This window comes from Tursiops truncatus, chromosome 14 (genome assembly GCF_011762595.2).
Source record: "Tursiops truncatus isolate mTurTru1 chromosome 14, mTurTru1.mat.Y, whole genome shotgun sequence".
In the NCBI taxonomy this organism is placed as follows: Eukaryota; Metazoa; Chordata; class Mammalia; order Artiodactyla; family Delphinidae; genus Tursiops; species Tursiops truncatus.
The window spans coordinates 27935961-27962545 of record NC_047047.1 but is presented as its reverse complement, the minus strand read 5'-3'; the positions used below and the strand labels follow the sequence as shown (position 1 = coordinate 27962545).

Sequence of the window (26585 nt, the reverse complement as noted above, 5' to 3'; positions counted from 1 at the left end):
AGAACTGTCTGTAGATCTTCCACCCATTTTTTGATTGGGTTGCTTGCTTTTTTGATATTGAGCTGCATGAGCTGTTTGTGTATTTTGGAGATTAATCCCTTGTCAGTCGCATCATTTGCAAATATTTTCACCCATTCTGTGGGCTGTCTTTTCATTTTGTTGATGGTTTTCCTTTGCTTTGCAGAAGCTTTTATGTTTAATTAGGTCCCATTTGTTTACTTTTGTTTTTATTTTCATTACTCTTGGAAGTGGATCATAAAAGATATTGCCATGATTTATGTCAAAGAGTGTTCTGCCTATGTTTTACTCCAAGAGTTTTATATTGTCCAGCCTTACATTTAGGTTTTTGACCCATTTCTAGTTTATTTTTGGGTATGGTGTTAGGGACTGTTCTCATTTCATTTTTTACATGAAAGCTGTCCAGTTGTCCCGGCACCACATACTGAAGAGACAGTCTTTACTTCATTTTATATTCTTGCCTCCCTTGTCATAGATTAATTGACCAAAGGGGTGTGAGTTTATTTCTGAGCTTTCTTTCCTATCCATTGATCTATATTTCTGTTTTTGTGCCAGTACCATACTGTTTTGATTACTGTATCTTCGTAGTAGAGTCTGAAGTCAGGAAGCCTGATTCCTCCAGCTCCGTTTTTCTTTCTCAAGATTACTTTCACTATTCAGGGTCTTTTGTGATTCCATATAAATGTTAAAATTTTTTTGCTCTAGTTCTGTGAAAAATGCCCTTGGTACTTTGATAGGGATTGCACTGAATCTGTAGATGGCCTTGGCTAGTACATTCATTTTCACAATATTGATTCTTCCAATCCAAGAACATGGTATATCCTTCCATCTGTTTGTGTCATATCTGATTACTTTCATCAGTGTATAATAGTTTTCTGAGTACAGGTCTTTTGCCTCTTTAGGTAGTTTATTCCTAGGTATTTTATTCTTTTTGATGTGATGATATATGGGATTGTTTCCTTACTCTGTCTTTATGATCTTTCATTGTTATTGTATAGGAATGCAAGAGATTTCTGTGTATTAATTTCTTTTTTATTTTTTTTTGCGGTACGCGGGCCTCTCACTGTTGTGGCCTCTCCTGTTGCGCAGCACAGGTTCCGGACACGCAGGCTCAGCGGCCATGGCTCACGGGCCTAGCTGCACTGCGGCATGTGGGATCTTCCCAGAACAGGGCATGAACCCGTGTCCCCTGCATCGGTAGGCGGACTCTCAACCACTGAGCCACCAGGGAAGCCCGGCAGGTGGATTCTTAACCACTACGCCACCACGGAAGCCGATCTTGTACATTTTTATTGGTAATATTTTAATTTAATATGTAAAAGCATCTTATATGCTCTTAATATTACATGCTCTTAATATATAAGAGTATTTTGTTTTTTAGGAAATTAGCCCTGTCTGTCCCTACCGGACTTCTGACTGATTATGGTAATTTTGACAGAGAAGTACTGAGTTTTCATAATCAAATTTAACAGACACTTCTTTATGGCCCCTGAGTTTTGTTCCATGCTGAGAAAATCTCCACTCCATTTCTTCTAGTACTGTTATGACTTTTAAAAACATATATTTAAATCTATGGTGTAAGGGCAGTGAAAGGAATCAATTTTTCCCCATCTTAACTTGGTTGTTACAACATTTATTCCATAGTCCACCCTTATTCCCAGTGATCTGAGACATCTCGATCATATATTAAATTCCTGAATAGTATTGGATCTATTTCTGGATTATCTACTCTATTTCCAGGAACTATATATTCATATCCTTGCAAGTGCCTAATGTTTGAATGACTCTAACCTTCCAGATTAGGTACGAAAATGGTGTTCTCCCTAATTTTCTTTCTTAGAATTCTACTGATCATTCCTTTTCTCACATTCCTTCTTCCAAATAAATTTTACCTAATTATAAGTTCCAATGCAATTCCCACTAGAATTTTTATTGAACTGTACTGGATTACTGGATAACAGACATTATTACAAACATCTCACCACATATAAAAAGATTATTTTATGATACTCAGAGTTTTATAAATTCCCTATTATTCACATATTTCATGTTTATTACTAAATGTTCCAATCATTTTGTTGCCATTTACTAATGCAATCCTTTCACTCTTACATTTTGTAGGTTTTGGTTTATTCACAGGAAAACTACAAATTAATGTGTTATTAATTTATGTAATTTTTTGTTTCTAATCAATTATTCCTTAGGTAAGTCTCATGGTAGTCCAGATACTGGACCATATAATCAACAAGTAGTAATAATTTTACCTCTTCTTTTCCCAATATTTAAATTAGTTGCTATTACATAATTGCTTTAGCTAGCACCTCCAGAGAAAAAAAGCATTTAATAATAGTGTTTGTCTTGTATTAAACACACACATTTATTTTAAGGTATTATTTATCCATCCATGGAAATATATAAAATCTAAGGGTTTTATATAGAAATGAATATTCAATTACATCAAGTGTTTTCAGGTATCCAAAAATTTAATCTTTTTTTTCAATATAGCCTGAAAATTATACTGAACTAACCCTGCATCCTAGAATGACTCTTACTCGGCCATGGCCTATGTTGCTTTAATACAGCACTGTATTGCATTTGCAAAATTTTTAAAGATTATCTTCATCAATATTGTGTGAGGTGGACTTGCAGATTCTTTTTGCTTTTCAACATCATGTTTTTGTATCAATATTACGTTGTCTCATAAATGTAATTATTAATTATGCCTTCCATCTCCATTATCAAGGACAGTTTAAACAGCATTAATATTATCTGTTCCTTGATAGTTAAGGACAATTCACCCACAAAGCCATCTAGAAGGCATTTTAATTAAGAGGTATAAGCTATTCTTTAGAACAGCTTTATTCTTACCATTATGGGTTTCTTTTTTCTGTTTAAATATTCTATCTCCTTTTAAATTTGCTTAAAATTTCCCAGAAAATCATCTATTTCCAACTAAAATTTCAAATTTGTAGACAGATTTGTGCAAAGTTGCAGCATTCAATGTTCTCCCAATTCTTACTTTTATAATTTTGTATATTTTGTGCTTTCTTCATTTCCTCAACTTTAGACTAATGACTTTTACATTATCAATGAAAAAGCTATTAAATCTATCAATTCAATTGATATTTAATTAATTAATGGTTTTGTCATTATTAATTAGTTCCTGTTGCTTTCCTTTTGTTTCTGATTTTTTAAAAAAATATTCATTGGTGGCACAGTGGTTGAGAGTCTGCCTGCCAATGCAGGGGACAAGGGTTCGAGCCCTGGTCTGGGAAGAGATCCCAAATGCCACGGAGCAGCTGGGCCCGTGAGCGACAATTACTGAGGCTGCGCGTCTGGAGCCTATTCTCCGCAACAAGAGAGGCCGCGATAGTGAGAGGCCCTCGCACCACGATGAGGAATGGCCCCCACTAGAGAAAGCCCTTGCACAGAAACGAGGACCCAACACAGCCATAAATAAATTAATTAATTTAAAAAAATATTCATTTTGAACTCCTGTTAGATTAAAACTGGAAACAGTCAGGTTATGAATTTTCCTTGAAGAATGCTTCTAATTGTAGCTCATCGGCTATGAGATATTTTGTTTTTATTACCACTAGTTTTAAAATATTCTGAAGTTATATTTTTGATTTCTTTTACAATCATAGAATTGTTTAGTAGAAAATTTTCTAATTGTCCATGTTATTATTACACAGATAATTTGATTGACTTTGCAATTTAAACACAAGTCAGTGTGACTCCATAGAAGGAGCTCTCAACTTATTATTTTCTATTGTCTCCTTTAACAGCATTTCTTTTGTTTTCAATCTTTTGTTTTATGGTCTGTATTTTATTTTGTTTTATTTTTAATACTTTTTTTAAAATTTTTGGCTGCGTGGGGTCTTCATTGCTGCACATAGGCTTTCTCAAGTTGTGGCGAGCAGGGGCTACTCTTTGTTGCGGTGCGAGAGCTTCTCATTGCAGAGGTTTCTCTTGTTGTGGAGCACAGGCTCTAGGCACACGGGCTTTAGTAGTTGCAGCACATGGGCTCAGTAGTTGCGGTGCATGGGCTCTAGAGTGCAGGCTCAGTAGTTGTGGCACATGGGCTTAGTTGCTCCGAGGCATGTGGGATCTTCCCAGACCAGGGCTCGAACTCCATGTCCCCTGCATTGGCAGGCAGATTCTTAACCACTGTGCCACCAGGGAAGCCCTGGTCTGTATTTTATTAATTCTCTTATTCCCCTTATTCCCTTTAATCATTAATTTAAATAGTACAAAAAATTGTCAGTTTTAGTTCCATTAGTGATCACTTTAACGTTTAAAATATATATTTAATGCACTCAAAAATGTGAATAACTATAAGATGCATTGTTATTTTAAAATGACCGTGAAAGAAAATATGGTGCCAATTATAACTGTTAACTCACTATTGATTAGGAGATATATTCCAATTCCAGATATGTTAAAATGTAAAAAAAAAAAAAATATTCTTTACAACTGATGACATACACTAGTATGCTGAAGTCACATTTTTCCATTTATATACTTCAAAAATAAACTCCCCTAGGAATGATGAAGTAATTAGCATGTTAATATGACCTTTGTTTTCAACCCCATGCCCTAAAAAATCTCCATTTTGCTGGCTCTTTCTGAACTTTTAATCCCTGTTAACTAGCATCACATTTTTTCTAAATTATATATCTTCTATTTAAGAATTCAAACATTTCATTCCTGTTTTCCAAGTCTGTTTGATTCTGTGTTTAACATGTTCACCACCAGTCTTTCTATATGATAATTTTACCATTTATGGATTTCTTCTTTTGATTTACCTTCCAAGTAAATTTTTAGAAAGGGTTCATAAAGGCTGTAATTGCTTACTTTTTAAATTGTCATTTTTTTTCTTCAACATTCTATAGACATTATTACAGTGTCATTTGGGGTATGAGAAAAAAATATGAGGCCAACTTTAAAAAGGTGGCTTTGTTTTTTTTTTGCGGTACGCGGGCCTCTCATTGCTGTGGCCTCTCCTGTTGCGGAGCACAGGCTCCGGACACACAGGCTCAGCGACCATGGCTCACGGGCCCAGCCGCTCCGTGGTAATGTGCGATCCTCCCAGACCGGGGCACGAACCCGTGTACCCTGCATCGGCAGGCAGACTCTCAACCACTGCGCCACCAGGGAAGCCCTGTTTTTTTACTATAGTAACATTTAAGGAATTTTTTTAATCTTAAACGTTACCCGGAGAAGTCTAAGTCTTTATTACTTTTTCCTGGTATTTAGTAAACTCTTTCAACCTGTAGGTTGAGGTCCTTTATTTCAGGGATGATTTTTTTCCCTTCTGTATCAATAAATTTCCACTAATAGTTTTTAATCTTTCTCACTGTATTTTGTGTGATTTTTCTCAAGCATTTCCTTTAAGTCATTAAGTCCATCTGCTGCATCACTGACTCTACATCTTCCTGTATCTAATGTGGTTTTAATTATTTTTATAGTTTTACCCATCCCCCTCTGCCTGCTCTCTTTTAATCTAACTTTGGTGTCCTTTTATCTGTATCTTAATCTCTTAAATCTCTTCTTTGATCTCTTATCATAGAGTCTATGGTCACTTTTATCCCCTTGAGAATGTTGAAAATTATTTTTTCTTTAAGTGTTCTTTAGTTTCTTGAGGTAGTTCTTTCAAAATATATTCCTCATTTGCCTTTTATGTTCCATGTATTTTATTTATTTTTGGTAGCACTCATCTACAGGTTCTAAGCTGTGCCTGTCATTTAGCTAAGAAAAGGAGCAATTTGATTCTATCTGCTATTTATTATGATTAGCGTGGTTGGATTCTTCTGCTTCTCAGTCATTTTTTAAGACATACTTTATACTCTGAGCTGGAAAGCTAGAAATTGATTGGCTATAATGTCTGTGTTCACTCCTTTATATGCCCTGCAAAGGGGCGAGAGGTTCGTAGAAAAGAGTGAATCTAGTAGAGATGACCTAATCTCAAATATTTTATCTCCAAATACTTTATCAAATTGGATAACTCTCTTGTCCTGAATTGATTACATGTGGGTAGTTCAGATTTTAGCCATTATCTATTTCAGAGCTAGCAGCACAAGTGGAAGGATTTTTCTACAAAAGGAAGTTAGGTTGAGAAAAACATAGTACAGCATGACCCTCTAACAGCTTCACCCCCTGTCATCTCATATTCTGAAGTATGAAAATCAGCCCCAATTTGGTATTTGCCACTTGTATCCGTAATGCTTCTATCTCTAAGTTAATATCTAGAAAACAGTCTTTGCAATAAATAGAATGGAGCTAAGGTTACTCCTATAGTTTCATCTATAGCTGAAGCTTACATCTCTATTTTTGCTTCTTTATGTCCATTTCAGAGTGTTTCAGGTAGGGCAATCAGCTCAATCAGCCATCTTTCCTAGAAATCTCAAATTTCAATTTTCACATAAAAGTTGATGAAGCCAGATTTAAGGATATCAAATAATAGGTCTTTGTAATTAGTGGTAATTATATTTGAATTTTATGCTGATTTAGAGCGTTTTAATACAATTTCACTAATTTCATACCTTTAAGAGCAGAAGCAAACAACAAGAAAAAGTTATTTTTAGTTTTTGTTTGCTTCCAATGACACTGTCATCATTCTAAGAACTTTTCTAAAAATCATCATGGAGTCACATATCCTGATGTCATTACATTTGATGCTTAGAAATATTCTGGTACTTTCTGTCAAATGAGCACCCAATTGTTTTCAGTGGACTATTCCTGCCCTTACCCCAAATGGAAAAGGCAGATAAAAAAAATGAAGATATTGGAAGATAACTGAAACATTTTTTAAGTTAAAGATTGTTTTAGATGATTAAACAAGTCTGATTAAAAGCAAACAGGCCACATTAGGAGAAATGAATAAAGCATCGAGGACAAGTAATGATACAATACAAGCATAAAGTGGTCTAGTTCTTTTAATACACGTTTCAGAACTTAGGTAATGACAGGAGGTTATACAATAGTGCTAATCATTCTCCCAGTGTTCCTGAAACTTGTCTTTTAGAACAGTTTTCATGGCCATTGCTTTTATCATCTTCAGTGGTAGCAATTACTCACTGTCTGTGGGTTTTTTTTTTCCTTTTTAGTTTTTAATTCAGACATTAGAGCAGAGATTCCCAACTGGGAATGATTTTGCTCTCCAGGGACATTTGGCAATGTCTGGAAACATTTTTGGATATCACAATATTGGCAGGGGGACTACTGGCATCTAATGGGTAGAGGCCAGGGATACTGTAAAACATCCCACAGTGCACAGCCCCCTTAGCAAAGAATTACCCAGCCCAAAATGTCAATAGTGCCGTGGTTTAGAGCCAAGACTGAAGAATAAGATGGGAGATCGCTTAAGCATGGTTCCTTGCAATCTATAGGCATTTAACAAATATTTCATGGATGAAGAAATAACTAAACTGAATAACACTCTTTGGGATAATAATTACAAAATGACACGATTCACAAAGTGTCTCTAAATATACTGTTTTGGAGAAAACTGTAATAGCTTTCCAAGAAGACTATAATGAAGGACAAAATTTATTTAGAAGTATGTTATGATATGATTGCTTTAAAAACCACACACACACACGCACACACACTCCCCTGAGATCAGGTTAAATTTCTTCATCTTCTTACCTGTAGAGTTTTATAAGAAACCAAAAATAAACTGTTGATGTAGTCAACATCTTCTGCTCATCTATATAGTTGGTCTTTGCTTCCAAGTGTATGGATGGAAGAGATGTTTCTCCCTACAAGTCTTGAATACTCTTTATGATAAAGTCTGAGAAAAAAAGATGTAAATGGAAAATAGAACCTATAGAAACTCCTTAGTCTTGAAAAGTTACACCAGAGGGAAGTTTAACTTTGTAACTCACTTAGATATCATCTCACTAGCAACCAACGTCCACTGAACGAAATGAAAAATCTTAATTAAAGGGAAAATTTTAAAAGCAAGAAGAAATCTTGAATTTCTCTTTTGGTAAAACTGTTCAAAGAAACTGAGCTGCCAATAATGCCAATCCTGCCAATGAGCACTATAATACATTGTGCACTTAAGAGAACAAACTTTAGAGCCAGAGATTTGAGACTGATTTGGGGGCCAACCAATTCACGGCTATGGGAACAAGGTACTTTACCATAAGTGTCCTAAGTTCCTCCACTGTAAAAGAGGGATACTAAAATCTGTCTTGTCAGGTGTCGTGTACTATTATAATCATAAATCATAGTAGAGACCAAAAGATCAAATAGTTCAGCCTGCCTGATTTAACTTCCTAGAGCATTAAGAAGACCACAATACCATTTTTCAGTTATTGAGTACTCTTACCTAGTACAGAAACTCTCACTTTGTACATACTTTTCCAGAATTATTATCATGGCTTCAAATAAGTTTCACCAACAATTTCATAATAAATTAAAAAAAATTATTTTGAGGACTAGCTTAGTCCTTTAACTTTTACTGCACATTACCTCTACCAATACTGGACATGGAATTAAGGAGTTGCTCTTTTCTGATGTGGCTGTAAGAACAGAAGCAGGATCAGGTTGTGCTCTTACCTAGATCTTTAGTGAGGGCAAAGAATTAAACCCCAAGTAAATCTCTTTATTTACTGATATCAGCTTATCTTAGTGATGAATTACTTTTAAACGGCATCTTTAGGATTACTGGATTACAAATGCATCCTGTGCAGTTAAATCAGCAATACTCAAATCATTACACTATATTCTTCCTTGGAAAAGAGATTTCGTCTTTATTACCAGGCAGCACAGCATATCACTGAGCACGTATCAGGTGTTCAATAAATATTCGTTGAGCTAAATTTCAAATTCTAGGAGCTCATGTTATTCTAAAGTTATGCACATAATAATAAAATAGACTAAACAATGCAAAGGAAAGGTAATTGAATTAGAACTGCATTATTAGTAATTTATCTAAGGCATTAGACTATGAAGATACATTAAAACTTGATTGGAAAAACACCAGAGGGAAGAATATGATAATTCTGAAATTTGGGTCTGTAGTTATCAATATTGAGAAAGATATGTTCTTATAGACCAGTATATATACTTTTTCCTTACTCTTTTAGAAATCACCTTCAACTCACATTTAATGCATTCTCTTCTCATTAACACTTCAAATCCAAGTTGTTTTTTTTTAATTTAAGTATAGTTGATTTACAATACTGTGTCAGTTTCAGGTGTATGGCAAAGTGATCAAGTTATGTATAATTTTTAAGAATATTTTCCATTATAGGTTATTACAAGATATTGAATATAATTCCCTGTGCTATACAGTAAATCCTTGTTGCTTATCTACTTTACATATAGTAGTTTGTATCTGTTAATCCCATATTCTTGATTTATCTCCCCCGCCTCCCTTTCCCGTCTAGGAACCATAAGTTTGTTTTCTATGCCTGTGAGTATGTTTCTGTCTTGTATATAGATTCATTTGTATTATTTTTTGGATTCCACATATAGGTGATATCATATAATATTTGTCTTTCTCTGTCTGACTTACTTCACTTAGTATGATGGCCTCTAGGTCCATCCATGTTGCTGCAAATGGCATCATTTCATTCTTCTTTATGGTTGAGTAATGTTCCACTGTGTGTGTGTGTGTGTGTGTGTGTGTGTGTGTGTGTGTGTGTGTGTGTGTATGCATGTGCAGTTTTTAAGGAACCTACATACTGTTTTCCATAGCGGTTGCACAAATTTACATTCCTACCAACAGTGTAGGATGGTTCCTTTTTCTCCACACTCTCTCCAGCATTTATTATTTGTAGACTTTTTGATGACAGCCATTTTGACTGGTGTGAGGTGATACCTCATTGCAGTCTTGATTTGCATTTTTCTAATGATTAGCAATATTGAGCATCTTTTCATGTGCCTGTTGGCCATCTGTATGTCTTCTTTGGAAAAAGATCACAGTTTAGAGTTTTGCTACATGGATATCTGAAGCAAGTATACAAACACAGAGTCAAAGGACCAGAATTTTCATTTAAAATGTTTTCTAAAGCCTAATTTTATTTAACTTCCACAATGTTGTCTAGAGAAGCATTGGTTTTTAAGAAACACTAGGTTAATTCTGTAAAAGGTTGATGATGCTTTTACTCAGGAACTAGAGGAGCAAAATCCTACCTCTTCCACTTACCAGCTGTGTGACCTTGGGCAATTTAATTAAGTTCTCTACGCTTTAGTTTCCTCATCCATTAAATGAGTAAAATGCTACCAATCTCACAGGGTTCTAAAACAATTAATATTTGTAAAGTAACTTAGAACAGTTGGTGTATACTGTAGGTGTACATGTTTTTGTTAAATAAATAAAATCTATTTGGGGAGAAACAACCTCAAAAGGCTTATTTCCCAGATAGAGCAATGTAAAGATTATTGTAAAATCTATAAATCAAAACATTTCCACTTAACTCTTTCTGTTTTTGCATTTGGCCTCATTTAAGATATTTCTTTTTCTAAAATAAAAATGAGAGCCTTGAGTGCTATTCTGATCTGGAATCCTATTCCATCTCTTGTAAGTGAAAAAAGATACCTGGAATCATAATGACAAAGGTTAGTAATTCTTGCTATATAACCTACCACCAACAATATATAAAATATAGATGCTACTCACATCCTACAGAGTGAACACATTTAAGAAATTTCAATATCAAAAATATGCTTTCATTAAGTACAAGGCAATAACCTCTCCACTAGCTTTTCTGTAAAAGGACAAAGTTGAAAGACATAGAATCATATCAGTAAAAGGAACCATTTAGGTCTGTCTATTCCAAATATTTTACAAAATGCCATAAGCATAACACTGCAATCCTAAGAATAAGTACATATTAAACGACCTCACAGTTATGTCCAAATATAAATTCATTACCTAGTCCTAAAATTGCTCTTCTTTATAGGTTATCTATCTTATTGATACTGTCACCATCTCAACTACTGGATCAAAGCTTTCAGTCATCTATAACTCTCCTCTTGCTCAACACATCCACTCATTATCCACTTATATTAATTCTACCTCCATAATATCTCTGTTACTAATTCTCTCTTCATTTCTGTTCTGTCAAGTCAAACATTCTTCAGTCTAAACTAGATGTACTAGGAGGACATTCTGCAACTAACTCTTTTTTTAAAATATTTATTTATTCATTTTTGGCTGTGTTGGGCCTTCATTGCTGTGCAGGCTTTCTCTAGTTGTGGCAAGCGGGGGCTTCTCATTGCAGTGGTTTCTCTTGTTGCGGAGCAAGGGCTCTAGGTGCATAGGCTTCCGTAGTTGTGGGGCATGGGCTGAGTTGCTCCACAGCATGTGGAATCTTCTCAGACCAGGGCTCGAACCCGTGTCACCTGCATTGGCAGGCGGATTCTTAACCACTGCGCCACCAGGGAAGTCCCTGCAACTAACACTTAATTAGTTTTCCTATCCGTAATCTGTTCCACCTCCAATCCAATTTCCTGCTATCAAATTAATTTTCCAGAAACAAAGCTATTATTTTAACACTTCCTTATTAAAAACCTATCAGTGATTCTCCATTTTTCCTTTACTTGCTAGCTAGGGTCTTCCACAGCCTGGACGTTGGCTTTTCTGATTTATTTTTCCCTGCTGTCTTCCTTTACATAACCTAAGTGCAGGAAATATCAAAATGCTCATTATTTCCCACACAGACCCCAAGCTTTCAGTCATTATTACTTTTTTTATGGGGTTACTTCTATCTTAAAAGACCTTTTCTAAGTATTCTTCAAGACCTACTGCAGATGGCATTTTCTTTATAATTCCCAAACTTCCTCTTTCTCAGCTAAAGTCTCCTTGGACTTCCATTGTGCTTTATCTGTATCACTCTTAGGGCACTGATCACATCTTACATTGACCTATCATTATTAAAATACCTGTGTAGTGCCTTTCACATAGTAGGGGTTCAATGAACTCATTTGAATGATTGCTGAAAAATCACATCTATTTTAATCAGAAAATGGAGGTAAAAAGTTTTGAAGTTACCACTCCAAGAATAAATGAAGTGTTTACTTGCAGGGGACTTAACATATCAGTTATTTTCCTTTCACCTAGACCCTATCTATCTATCTATCTACATCTATATACATAAACACACATACACATACTACATATACGCACATATTATATACATATTCTCTTCACATATACATATATGCACATACATACACACATATGTGTGAATACACACACATATCACAGCTGAAAAAAATCTCAGAAGCAGTATAATACCTAAAAAGAGTTCTGGAGTAACAATCAGGAGATCTGGGTTTTAATATTTTTTGTTTGCCAATAAGCAATTATGATAGCTTGAATAAGTCACTTAAGGCCTTTGAGATTCATTTTCTTATCTCTGTGAAATGAAATATGCTAAATATCATGCTAGATACTATAGTAATATGAAAAGACAGAGGCTGCCACATTAAAAAAGACAATATTTTGCTGAATTCTCAACATCTAACACACAAGTAAGGTTGCCTTTTCCTTTATCTTCTACAAGATTATACAGTATATGAAACTGTACCTAATTTTTTGGATCCTCATCTTTTTAAAAAACATAGTTATGTTTGTCTACCTCTAGCTACAGAAGAATACATCCCATTCTCTATTTTTTTTAATTTTTATTGTATTTTTTTTGAATTTTATTTTTTTTAATATAGCAGGTTCTTCTTAGTTATCCATTTTATACATAGTGTATACATGTCAATCCCCATCTCCCAGTTCATCACAGCACCACCACTACCACACCCCGCCGCTTTCCCCCTGTGGTGTCCATACGTTTGTTCTCTACATCTGTGTCTCAATTTCCGCACTGCAAACTGGTTCATCGGTACCATTTTTCTAGGTTCCACATATATCCATTAATATATGATATTTGTTTTTGTCTTTCTAATTTACTTCACTTTGTATGACAGTCTCTATTCATCCACGTCTCTACAAATGACCCAAATTTGTTCCTTTTTATGGCTGAGTAATATTCCATTGTATATATGTACCACAACTTCTTTATCCATTCGTCTATCGATGGACAATTAGGTTGCTTCCATGACCTGGCTATTGTAAATAGTGCTGCAATGAACATAGGGGTGCATGTGTCTTTCTGAATTATGGTTTCCTCAGAGTATAGGCCGAGTAGTGGGATTGCTGGGTCATATGGTAATTCTAGTTTTGGTTTTTTAAGGAACCTCCATACTGTTCTCCATAGTGGCTGTATCAATTTACATTCCCACCAACAGTGCAAGACGGTTCCCTTTTCTCCACACCCTCTCCAGCATTTGTTGTTTGTAGATTTTCTGATGATGCCCATTCTAACTGGTGTGAGGTGACAACTCATTGTAGTTTTGATTTGCATTTCTCTAATAATTAGTGATGTTGAGCAGCTTTTCATGTGCTTCTTGGCCATTGGTATGTATTCTTTGGAGAGATGTCTATTTAGGTCTTCTGCCCATTTTTGGATTGTTTGTTTTTTAATATTGAGCTGCATGAGCTGTTTATATATTTTGGAGATTGATCCTTTGTCCATTGATTCGTCTGCAAATATTTTCTCCCATTCTGAAGGTTGTCTTTTCATCTTGTTTGTAGTTTCCTTTGCTTTGCAAAAGCTTTTAAGCTTCAGTATGTCCCATTTTTTATTTTTGTTTTTATTTCCATTTCTCTAGGAGGTGGATCAAAAAAGATCTTGCTGTGATTTATGTCAAAGAGTGTTCTTCCAATGTTTCCCTCTAAGAATTTTACAGTGTCCGGTCTTGCAGTTAGGTCTCTAACCCATTTTGAGTTTATTTCTGTGTATGGTGTTAGGGAGTGTTCTAATTTCATTCTTTTACATGTAGCTGTCCAGTTTTCCCAGCACCACTTATTGAAGAGACTATCTTTTCTCCATTGTATATCCTTGCCTCCTTTGTCATACATTACTTGACCATAGGTGCGTGGGTTGATCTCTGGGCTTTCTATCCTGTTCCATTGATCTAGATCTCTGTTTTTGTGCCAGTACCATATTGTCTTGATTACTGTAGCTTTGTAGTATAGTCTGAAGTCAGGGAGTCAGATTCCTCTAGCTCCATTTTTCTCTGACAAGACTGCTTTGGCTATTCGGGGTCTTTTGTGTCCCCATACAAATTTTAAGACTTTTTGTTCTAGTTCTGTAAAAAATGCCATTGGTAATTTAACAGGGATTGCATTGAATCTGTAGATTGCTTTGGGTAGTATAGTCATTTTCACAATATTGATTCTCCCAATCCAAGAACATAGTATATCTCTCCATCTGTTTGTATCATCTTTAATTTCTTTCATCAGTGTCTTATAGTTTTCTGCATACAGGTCTTTTGTCTCCCTAGGTAAGTTTATTCATAGGTACTTTATTCTTTTTGCTGCAATGGTAAATGGGAGTGTTTCCTTAATTTCTCTTTCAGATTTTTCATCATTAGTGTATAGGAATGCAAGAGATTTCTGTGCATTAATTTTGTATCCTGCAACTTTACCAAATTCATTGATTAGCTCTAGTAGTTTTCTGCTGGCATCTTTAGGATTCTCTATGTACAGTGTCATGTAATCTGCAAACAGTGACAGTTTTATTTCTTCTTTTCCGATTTGTATTCCTTTTATTTCTTTTTCTTCTCTGATTGCCGTGGCTAGGATTTCCAAAACTATGCTGAATAATAATAGGGGTGAGAGTGGACATCCTTGTCTTGTTCCTGATTGTAGAGGAAATGCTTTCAGTTTTTCACCATTGAGAATGATGTTTGCTGTGGGTTTGTCATATATGGCCTTTATTATGTTGAGGTAGGTTCCCTCTATGGCCACTTTCTGGAGGGTTTTTATCATAAACGGGTGTTGAATTTTGTCAAAAGCTTTTTCTGCATCTATTGAGATGATCATATGGTTTTTATTCTTCAATTTGTTAATATGGTGTATCACATTGATTAATTTGGGTATACTGAAGAAGCCTTGCATCCCTGGCATAAATCCTACTTGATCATGGTGTATGATCTTTTTAATGTGTTGTTGGATTCTGTTTGATAGTATTTTGTTGAGGATTTTTGCATCTATATTCATCAGTGATATTGGTCTGTAATTTTCTTCTTATGTAGTATCTTTGGTTTTGGTATCAGGGTGATGGTGGCCTCATAGAATGAGTTTCAGAGTGTTCCTTCCTCTGCTATTTTTTGGAAGAGTTTGAGAAGGATAGGTGTTAGCTGTTCTCTAAATGTTTGATAGAATTCGCCTGTGAAGCCACCATCTGGTCCTGGACTTTTGTTTGTTGGAAGATTTTTAAACAGTTTCAATTTCATTACTTGTGATTGGTTTGTTCATATTTTCTATTTATTCCTGGTTCAGTCGTAGAAGGTTATACCTTTCTAAGAATTTCTCCATTTCTTCCAGCTTGTCCAGTTTATTGGCATAGAGTTGCTTGTAGTACTCTCTTAGGATGCTTTGTATTTCTGTGGTGTCTGTTGTAACTTTTCCTTTTTCATTTGTAATTTTATTTATTTATTTATATATTTTATTTATTTATTTTTTTTTGCGGTACGCAGGCCTCTCACTGCTGTGGCCTCTCCCGTTGTGGAGCACAGGCTCCGGACGTGCAGGCTCAGTGGCCATGGCTCACGGACCCAGCCGCTCCGTGGCATGTGGGATCTTCCCAGACCGGGGCAGAAACCCGTGTCCCCTGCATCGGCAGGTGGACTCTCAACCACTGCGCCACCAGGGAAGCCCTGTAATTTTATTGATTTGAGTCCTCTCCCTCTTTTTCTTGATGATTCTGGCTACTGGTTAATCAATTATGCTTACCTTCTCAAAGAACCAGCTTTTAGTTTTATTGATCTTTGCTATTATTTTCTTTGTTTCTATTTCATTTATTTCTGCTCTGATCTTTATTTCTTTCCTTCTGCTCACTTTGGGTTTTGTTTGTTCTTCTTTCTCTAGTTCCTTTAGGTGTAAGCTTAGTTTATTTGAGATTTTTCTTGTGTCTTCAGGTAGGCTTGTATTGCTATAAACTTCCCTCTTAGAACTGCTTTTGCTACATCTCATAGGTTTTGGATCATCGTGTTTTCATTGTCATTTGTCTTTAGGTATTTTTTGATTTCCTCTTTGATTTCTTCAGTGATCTCTTGTTTATTTAGTAACATATTGTTTAGCCTCCATGTGTTTCTGTTTTTTATGTTTTTTTCCCTATAATTGATTTCCAATCTCAGAGCGTTGTGGTCAGAAAAGATGCTGGATATGATTTCAATTTTCTTAAATTTACTGAGGCTTGATTTGTGACCCAAGATGTGATCTATCCTGGAGAATGTTCCATGTGCACTTGAGAAGAAAGTGTAATCTGCTGTTACTTGATGGAATGTCCTATAAATATCAATTAAATCTATCGGGTCTATTGTGCATTTAAAGCTTGTGTTTCTTTAGTAATTTTCTGTTTCGATGATCTACCCATTGGTGTAAGTGAGGTGTGAAAATCCCACACTATTATTGTGTTACTGTCGATTTCCTCTTTTAGAGATGTTAGCAGTTGCCTTATGTATTGAGGTGCTCCTATGCTGGGAGCACATATATTTATAATTGTTATATCTTCTTCATGGATTGATCCCTTGATCATTATGTAGTGTCCTTCCTTGTCTCTTGTAACATTCTTTATTTTACAGTCTATTTTATCTGATATGATTATTGCTACTCCAGCTTTCTTTTGATTTCCATTTGCATGGAATATCTTTTTCCATCCCCTCACTTTCAGTCTGAAGTGGGTCTCTTGTAGACAGCATATATATGGGTCTTGTTTTTGTATCTATTCAGCGAGCCTGTGTCTTTTGGTTGGAGCATTTAATCCATTCACGTTTATGGTAATTATTGATATGTATGTTCCTAGTCCCATTTTCTTAATTGTTTTGGGTTTGTTTTTGTAGGTCCTTTTCTTCTCTTGTGTTTCCCACTTAGAGAAGTTCCTTTAGAATTTTTTGTAGAGCTGGTTTGGTGGTGCTGAATTCTCTTAGCTTTTGCTTGTCTGTAAAGATTTTGATTTCTCCATTGAATCTGAATGAGATCCTTGCCGGGTAATCTTGGTTGTAGGTTCTTCCCTTTCATCACTTTAAATATGTCATGCCACTCCCTTCTGGCTTGTAGATTTTCTGCTGAGAAATCAGCTGTTAACCTTATGGGAGTTCCCTTGTATGTTATTTGTCATTTTTCCCTTGCTGCTTTCAATAATTTTTCTTTGTCTTTAATTTTTGCCAATTTGATTACTATGTGTCTTGGCGTGTTTCTCCTTGGGTTTATCCTGTATGGGATGCTCTGTGCTTCCTGGACTTGGGTGGCTATTTCCTTTCCCATATTAGGAAAGTTTTTGACTATAATCTCTTCAAATATTTTCTCAGGTCCTTTCTCTCTCTCTTCTCCTTCTGGGACCCCTATAATGCGAATGTTGTTGTGTTTAATGTTGTCCCAGAAGTCTCTTAGGCTGTGCTCATTTCTTTTCATTCTTTTTTCTTTATTCTGTTCTGTGGCAGTGAATTCCACCATTCTGTCTTCTGGGTCACTTATCCCTTCTTCTGCCTCAGTTATTCTGCTATTGATTCCTTCTAGTGTAGTTTTCATTTCAGTTATTGTATTGTTCATCTGTATTTTTCTGTTCTTTAATTCTTCTAGGTCTTTTATAAACATTTCTTGCATCTTCTTGACCTTTGCCTCCATTCTTTCTCCAAGGTCCTGGATCATCTTCACTAACATTATTCTGAATTCCCTTTCTGGAAGGTTGCCTATCTCCACTTCATTTAATTGTTTTTCTGGGGTTTTATCTTGTTCCTTCAGCTGGTACATAGCCTTCTGCCTTTTCACCTTGTCTATCTTTCTGTGAATGTGGTTTCTGTTCCACAGGCTGCAGGATTGTAGTTCTTCTTGCTTTTGCTCTCAAAGTGTTTATTTTATAATTCTTTGTCTTTCATTCCATTCTTCTGTGCTTTTGTCTGGCTAATATTCCCATACTCTATGTTTGTTCTGCTTTCTGGTTCTTTTTTGAAATTTTAATCAATTAAAGTATGAACAGGCAGATGTTGGAGACATTACAGGTTCAGTTTAGACTGATGTAGATTCCTGTAGTTTCTCTCTTTTCCTCTTTTTTTTCTTTTCCTTTCAAAAGAGAGCAATGTGTGTGGTGAGCCTGGCCTCCAGCTGCTGGGCCCGACACTGACCCCATTCTCTATTAATTTAACTAACTGGTATTCAAATTGTGATTAGGCAACCATTTCAAAATCAACTCATGATGTAACAACTTTCAAAGAGACAACTAATATATTTTCTACATTTTCAACATATTTTCAATATTTTTTTATTTAATGCATTTTCACTTAAGGTTTATTTATTTATTTTTATTTTTTTGACCACGTCGCACAACATGTAGCATCTTATTTCTCTGATCAGGGATCAAACCTGCACCCCCTGCAGTGAAAGTGCACAGTCTTAACCACTGGACCGCCAGGGAAGCTCCCGAGGTATATTTAAAACAATAACTTGTGGGAGAAAAGTTTAGACATCTATTATCATTGATTCTCAATTAACAAAAGGATTTTTATTTTGGGATCACAGAATAAAAGAACAAAATGTTACACCTAACATATCATCCTAGACAACTAAAATAATGGCGTAAACATAAAATGAAAGTAGAATATAAAAATTAGCAAAATGACAATATGTTGTGATATAAAAACAATTCCCTTGATTTGAAGCATCTGGCTAAATCAATAATACGTTCACATCTAAACTGCTCAAATCTAAGTTCTTTATAAATATTGAATTCACTGCTGTCTTAGAACTTCTGGACAGGAGACTAACCATGGATCAGTTCACTTCAGGATAAGCTCTGCCCAGTATTGGAAAGGACACTGTGATTGTCACAACTGCATCTGGGAAGATGGCTAAGGACTTTGAGAAGAGAGTAAGTGTCATCAGCATTCTTTTATATATTCACAAATTTGAAAAGGTCATATGACATTCCATAGTGCCAAAAATGAAATAAGAGAAAAGCATACAATTTTAAGTCTATTGTTTCACTTATACTTAAGTCTAAAAGGAAAATAATCCTCAGCTTACATTATATAGATTTTGGAAGTCTTATACCAGAGCAGTAAACTATACATTATGTTCTCAGTCCTTTACCTTTGGTGTTTATGTTCCTCACTTCACTTTCCAATTTGTCTTATAGCATTTTTTCCATTGCAGTTATTGGAGGACAGAATTATAATGAAGCTTTAGAAGAGATCCCTCCCAATATGAAGTTCTATAACTATGTTGGATCAAATATAAGTATTTAATAACTAAATAAGAGTAATACAAGAAATATAAGGTGAAAGCAACTCCAAATTCAGGTCAATCAAAATTTATCTTTGCTATTAGTATAATTTCTAATATGCTTTTCAAGTTATTGGGTTGGATGACCTCTAAACATTATGCAGACACCATGATAAATTATACACCAAGTTATTCGTCATTTGTGGTTCCAGCACATAGAGGTAGAAGCACAGGAATCTCAGGGTTGGAAGACTCAGAGTCCTAGTCTAGCACTCTGTCCTATGCATGCACTGCCTTTACAGCAAGTGTCCCATAAAAATATTATCCTCTATTTTAATGCTGACCATGAATTAACTAGTTCATGCTCTATTTAACTTACTTCTCTCTAACTTCTACTTTTTAGATCCATTCAAAACAGGTCTAATCTATCTTCCATACAACCACTTTTTCCAGCATTTGGATTTCCCATTTCTAGAAGAGGAAACAGAGGTTATCCAAATTTTATTCTAAAATAAAAAGGCAGCAAATTACTGGTAAGAGTCAGGAACAATATTCATAGCAGCAAGCTATAAACTGCTTTATTTCTAAAACAATGTGAAAGTCTATCCTTTGGAAAAATAATAAACTCCAGAAAATTGTGGCAGGCTCCTCAGTATTCACATACTTTGTTACTACAGAGAGGGTAAAACAGACCGCAGAGAAATCTGAAGTAAAGAGGAAAAAGAAGCTAAACTCTGGTGTTTGGACAAGATCACTTTCTCAGAGTGCCCCCAGGCTTTTGGATAGAAGCAACTGAGCCAAATATCTGCTCAGGTTCCATGAAATCAGAGAAAGCATGTTTACCAGAGGGCCTTCAAAGGCAGAGATCATATACTGTAGATGGTATAAACATATTAAAAGTTAATCATCGGACTTTCACATGATATTTCAAAAGCAAATGAATTAAACAGTGACAGAGATTACTTATTAACTCATGGCAAAACAGAGTCAAGGTAAGTCATAAGAAAAGTAAATATTTGTGAGTTATCCATAAAGACATTGTGGTTCGGTAGTTTTCGGTAGTGGCAGTTTTTACTCAAAAGCAGATCAAATGCTATGTAAAATAGAGGAATTCATTGAATCAGACAGAAGATTACTAGATGTTCCTCATGACTCTCCACAGTTAGCATCAGTAATAAAATCATGCCAGGTCTAGCAATCTTCCCTCAATATCGTAGAATAGGTATGATTAGGGCTAATCATTGCCATATCATTTGCAGTAGACTGGGGCCATGAACTAAGATCAGACCTGAACTATTGAAACTCAACATGCTATAAAGCTTATGCTCATCAGACTCAGTCCCTGTCCTACACATGGGAGTCCAGGTTCCATGAGGAAGGTAAAGAGGTAAACAAAAACCACTGGATGCATCCCTATGGACCACTGTTAAAGGAAACCCTAAAGAAAGATCACAATCAAATGTCCCCTCAGTAACTGACCTTTCATATTTCCTTTATGACAAGGTAGCATATCAACACTATTCCTTCAATAATCTCAAATTAATGAATGTTTCTTATATACATACTATAGAAGAATTTTAAAGTTTTAATAATAATATGTTACATCTATTACATAAGATTTAGTATTATTTATTACAAACTTTATAGTTAATACTTATTAAATGTTTACCACATATTAAGCAATATTATTTACTCCATAAAAGTTTTCATGGTTTTAGGATAATCCTGAATAAATCATTACCTGAAATAAAACTTCTGCAGGCCTACAACTGTTAATGAAAAACTATCTGTGATCTAGAGGAACCTAACTTCACATAAATCGTTGAGATATAATTTTATAATCTTTCCCTTTTCCTCTCCAATCTACCAGTTAATATCATGAATGCTTCAGGTTACCTGTGATGTTTGAACCATAAAGTAAAATATAGTAAATACATATAATTAAAGAATGCAGACCGATAAGAAGAGAGATCATACACATCAACAGTACAGAATGGAAAACTCAATATCACCAAGAAAACAGATGTGGCACAGAGAAGTAGAATAGGGAAATGATAACATGAACAACTTGTCATGACCAATACTTCAATCCCTTAGGGAGAAAAAAGGTTTAATTTTGAAAATTATATTTAATAAGAAATGTATACTTCTCAAAGAGCAATACGTACCACCAAAAGACATCATTAAGAGAGTGAAAAGGCAAGCCAAAAACTGGAAGAAAATATGTGCAGTACAGGTATAAAAGACTAGTAACTAGAACAGTAGTTCTTGAAGTGTAATCTGCAGATGCCTGGGAGTCTTTCAGACTCTCTCAAGGGTCCACAAATTCAAAACAATTTTCACAATAACATTAACATGCTATTTGCTTTTTTCACCATGTTGAAATCTGCACTGATGACATTTCCCTCGTGTTGACATTTGCAAAAGTAATGATGGGCAAAACAACTGGTGCCTTAACATGAATTAATGGCATGGCACCAAACTGTACTGGTAATTCTTGTATTCTTCAATGCCAGGCATGCACAATAAAACAAATGCCAGTTTTGTGTAAGAATGTCCTTGAAGAAGCAGTAAAAGTTATTAATGTTATTAAATCCCAACCCTTGAGTACGTACGTCCCTTTTATATTGTGACAAATTGGTAAGTATGCATAAAATATTTATGCTGCATACTAAAGTATGATAAAGAAAAGCACTTGCATGATAGTTTGAGTTGCAAGGTGAACTAGCTCCCTTTTTCAGGGAACATCCTTTTCACTTGAAAAAATAGCTGACAGAAAATTTATGGTTATTCAGACTTGGGTTTTTGGTAGGGATTTTCTTGAAAATGATCAGAATGAGTCTGCCACTTAAAAGAAAACAACTGACAGTATTAGTTGCCAATGACACAATTCAAGCTTACAAGCAAAATTTTGAATTTTGAAAAACTAGTATCTGCCATCATGATATAGCTCACCAGTACTTAAAGACTTTTTAAATGAGACTGGTAGTAATAATACTGAGTGTGATTTTTTTATATTATATACTAAAATATGTCAACATTTGGAAGATCTGGATAACTCAGTGGACCAATATTTTCTAAATCAACAATGTATGATGCTACAAAATCATGCATGGGTAAAAGATCTATTCAAAGTACAAAATAGACCAATGAACTCTAAGGTTACAGAATATGAAAAATTCATTGATAAGGTTTCAGATTCTACATTGCAACTAACCTATAAGAATCTATTATATGTCAAGTTCTGCTATAGTATCAAAAAGTATAAAAAATTATCTGAAAAAGGCTGTTAAATACTCCTTTATTCAACATATCTACGAGGCTAGATTTTCTCATATACTTCCACCAGAACAATGTATCACAATCGACTGATGCAGAAGTAGATTTGTGATATCCAATTGTCTTCTATTAAGCCAGACATTAAAGTTATATATTAAAAAAAAAGTAATGTCATTCCTCTGACTAAATTTCTTTGGTTTTGGAAAACAGAATTATTTTCTTGAAAAATGTATTATTCACATTAACAATAATAGGTGTATTGTTATTTTAAAATAAATAGATAAATATTTTTAAATTTCTCAGTATTAATTTCAATATGATAAATATTGATAGATATGAAGAGCATACAAAAAAGCTCTTTGGATTCCTCAATAAAAAGGAGTCTGAAGACCAAAAGTTTGAGTACAGCTGTATTAGCTTCCTACTGCTCCTGCAGCAAATCAGTACAAATTTAGTGGCTTCTTACAGTTCTGGGGGTCCGAAGTCCAAAATAGGCCTTATAGGGTTAAAATTAAGGCAACTTCCTTCTGGAGGCCCTAGGAAAAAATCTGTTCCTTGCTTTTTTCAGCTTCTAGAAGCTGCCCACGTTTCCCAGCTCCTGGCTATATCACTCTGACCTTTGCTTCCATCATTACATCTCCCTTTCTGACTCTGACACACCTACCTCCCTCTTATAAGGACCCTTGAGATTACACTGGGTCCATCCAGATATTACAAAATAATCTCCCTAACTCAGGAACCTTAGCTTAATCATATCTTCAAAGTTCCTTTTGCCATTAACATACCACAGCTGCTTAACTAAATATATCCTGAACAGAAAATCTTTAATAAAAAGGCAGATAACCCAGTTAAAAAATGGGCAATAGACTTGAACAACACTTCACAAAGAAGTATATACAAGTATATACAAGTGGCCAATAAGCATGTGAAGTGTTGTTCAATTTCAAATGAAATATCAATGCAATACCACTATATATCCAATAGAAAGATTAAAATGATAGAGACAAATAAACCTAAATACAGATCATATAATTCTTTGGAAAATTGTTTGGCAGGAAACTGAACATTTTCATACACTATGACACAGCAATTTCATTCCTAAGTATGTACTCAAAAGAAATATGTTCACCAAAATACATAAACAAGAAGTTTCAAAGCAACACTATTTCTAATAACCAAAAACTGGAAACAACTCAAATGCCTAAAAACTTTAGAACAGATAACAAATTATGGCATATTCATATAATGGAATATTATATAGGAATAAGAATGAACAAATGCTAGTTATCACAGATTAATTACGGTGAACCTAAGAAATGACACAAAAGAATACATATGACACAAAAGAATGGAATTTGTATCATTCCACAAATAGGCAAAATCAAGCTATAGTATTAGAAGTACAGATAAAGATTACCCACAGGGAGAAAGGTGAAGATTTGACAGGGGAAAGGCTAGAACGGTCTTCTGGGAAACTGGTAATATTCTGTTTCTTGGTCTTCGTGCTGATGACACAGGTATGTCTACTTTGTGAAAATTCATCAAACTATGTACTTATGATTTGTTTACTTTTCTATATGTTTGTTATTCTTCAATTAAAAATAAGTAAATAAACTTATTTCCTTTTCTCAAGGATGGAGTATTTTTAAAAAAACACATATCTTCAAGGGCCTCTTACATAAAACAATGAGCTATAGGGGTCACCATGTCTGTTTTACAACAGCAGAAATATAGATATGGTCAACATGGCACCAAAAATACAGTTCTAGAGAACAATCCTTAGATTTTACACAGTTCCAGTTGGATCTATATTCACATATAGGAGAAACAGGCATAGAAGAAAACTACCTTCACAAAGGGTTCATGTTAGACTCCTTGAGCCTACAGAGTTGGGGCCTGTTTGTCTATTGAAAGACAGCTTCCCATTTTCAGGTCCTCGTCAGTTCTTGATCCTAAGACTATCTTCCAAAGGAGTTATCAAGATACGAAACAATGAAACTTAAAATAAAAACAAAAGCCAGCAATTCACCAAAACAAAACACTCATATTCAAAGACACGACATAAAACGTCCTCACTTTGTTAGTTTAATTGTCACTGTAAGTGTTGAAAAAAGTCTCCATCTTGGAACAAAGGTAGTAAATAATTCATTTGCAGGAATATTGTAAGGGCAATCAAATTATCCTAAACGAAATGAAAAGAAAAAGTAGATAATCTTAACATAATCAGAAATGCATTGTTATATTTTTAAAATATATTGTAATACATTCAGGGAAGTATTTCAGGGTAGAAAATTCATTTTTTGGCTTTGTGTGTGTATATGTTTGTCACAAAAATAATTTTTCAAGATGGCAGTTTTTCCCTAAGAAGAGCCTGGACCTCATCTACAACCAGGGAGCTAAAAAGCAACAAGCCTGCAATTCCTAATTCAAAGTAGGAGGAGTCCCCAGAGGCAAGTATGCACTGTGTCTGATTTCCAATAATGTGTGTTATTTGTTTGGAGAAGTTCAAGCACTTACTAAACCATATTAAAACTGTGGCTGTAAACCACCATGAAAGTACTGCAGAACAGTGGCATGTGCCAGATTCCTGTTAATTTAACTGTGAACTCCTCACCCCATAGTATGTGCACTAGATGTGCTAGAGTATCTTGGCACCAAATGGCAGGCTCAAATTTACCATCTTGTCAAAGAAGTAAAAATGTAGTTTATAATGATCTAACTGCAATATTCCTAAGCAGCGGTGATTTCTTCCTTGGGAACTTGGATAAATACATTTTCACTGCTTTCCCAACCTCATTCTTATGAAATGGAATTGTAAAGCAAAATAAATTGTAATAAACAGCTGTAATCAGAAAAGATGTCATGTGATGGCGAACAGTCATTTGAGTTGGAGGTCACTGTTCCATACATGATGTCCCTTTTAGACATATCCAATCTCTTCATGATATTCACTGGATACTTACTCAGTGTTCGATATATTAAAAAGTCTAAGACATTTTCTTTCAAAGAACTTGTAATCTGAGTTGATGATAATGGGAATATATAGAAAAAGTAATAATTAAAGATAATATATCTTAAATTTCAAATAGAGAATGGACATAATAAGATCTATAGATGTTTACAAGAAAGTCAAACCCTTGGGATTTTTCTCCCTCTGGAGAGGAAGGGGACCAGTCCTGAAAGACTTCATGGGGAAAATAGGCTTTGAATTGTATTTCAAAGGAAGGAAATATTTTAAAGTGAGATGAGAAGTCCTTCCAAGGAGAAAGAAACGTATAAACAAAAATCCACAGCCAGGAATAAGCATAGTATGTTTAGGAACAATGAATAGATACACTTGGCTGAAGTCAAATGGTTTATGTAAAGGAATTATGGGAAATATACATAGTATGGACAAGAGTTACACTAGAAGGCATACGAATCACTAAAAATTGATGAAAACAGGGCATGACAGACATCAGTGTTTCTGGAGTACACATCTGGAAATACATTGGCATAAAGAGAAACTCTGCCTTATGCTCTTCCTTTAACAACCACATACCCTCAGTTGTCCTCAGTTATGATTTATTATCCCTGATCTAATCTTGATCATGGTTCTCAGTCCTCTTGCCTAGAACTTTACTAGGATACCTCAACTCTACAGCAACCCTACATATTCCAAACATCTTCTTTAGTCTGAAATTTTAGGAAAAAGCAACGCGTTTACTCTAGTAAAGGATCATGGGCTTCAGCATGAGAGGCCTCTCTGTTCTACCATGTATTACTTGTATGATCTTGGGCAATGATTTACTGTCTATACCTAAATTTAATCTGTAAAAAGGGGTTAATCTGCAGATTGAAATGAGCTAAATGAAGAAGACCAGAACATAAATAAACCTTAAAATGTGGATTTTTTTTTCTTTCACTGTTGTATGAGCAATGGCAAATATGAACTGGAAGAGGAGCTATGAAATCTCAAGATTTTTTAAAAATATTTTTTAAAATACCAATA

The 26585-nt window shown here is 34.9% G+C and overlaps 1 protein-coding gene across 13 annotated transcripts in view; it reads right to left on the bottom strand.

The window, feature by feature from the left end:
* Positions 1-26585, bottom strand: part of EXOC6B (exocyst complex component 6B) — a 710711-nt gene that overhangs the window by 231943 nt on the left and 452183 nt on the right. The window contains exon 20 of one of the 13 annotated variants that reach the window (XM_073791258.1): positions 6882-7813. The exons of 11 other annotated variants lie outside the window; for them this stretch is intronic. In XM_073791258.1, the coding sequence (XP_073647359.1) occupies positions 7802-7813 (12 nt within the window). In that variant the 3' untranslated portion in view covers positions 6882-7801. Of the gene's footprint in view, positions 1-6881; positions 7814-18574; positions 24777-26585 lie in introns of those variants that run through there. One more of the 13 variants, XM_033838293.2, reaches the window with a different exon arrangement.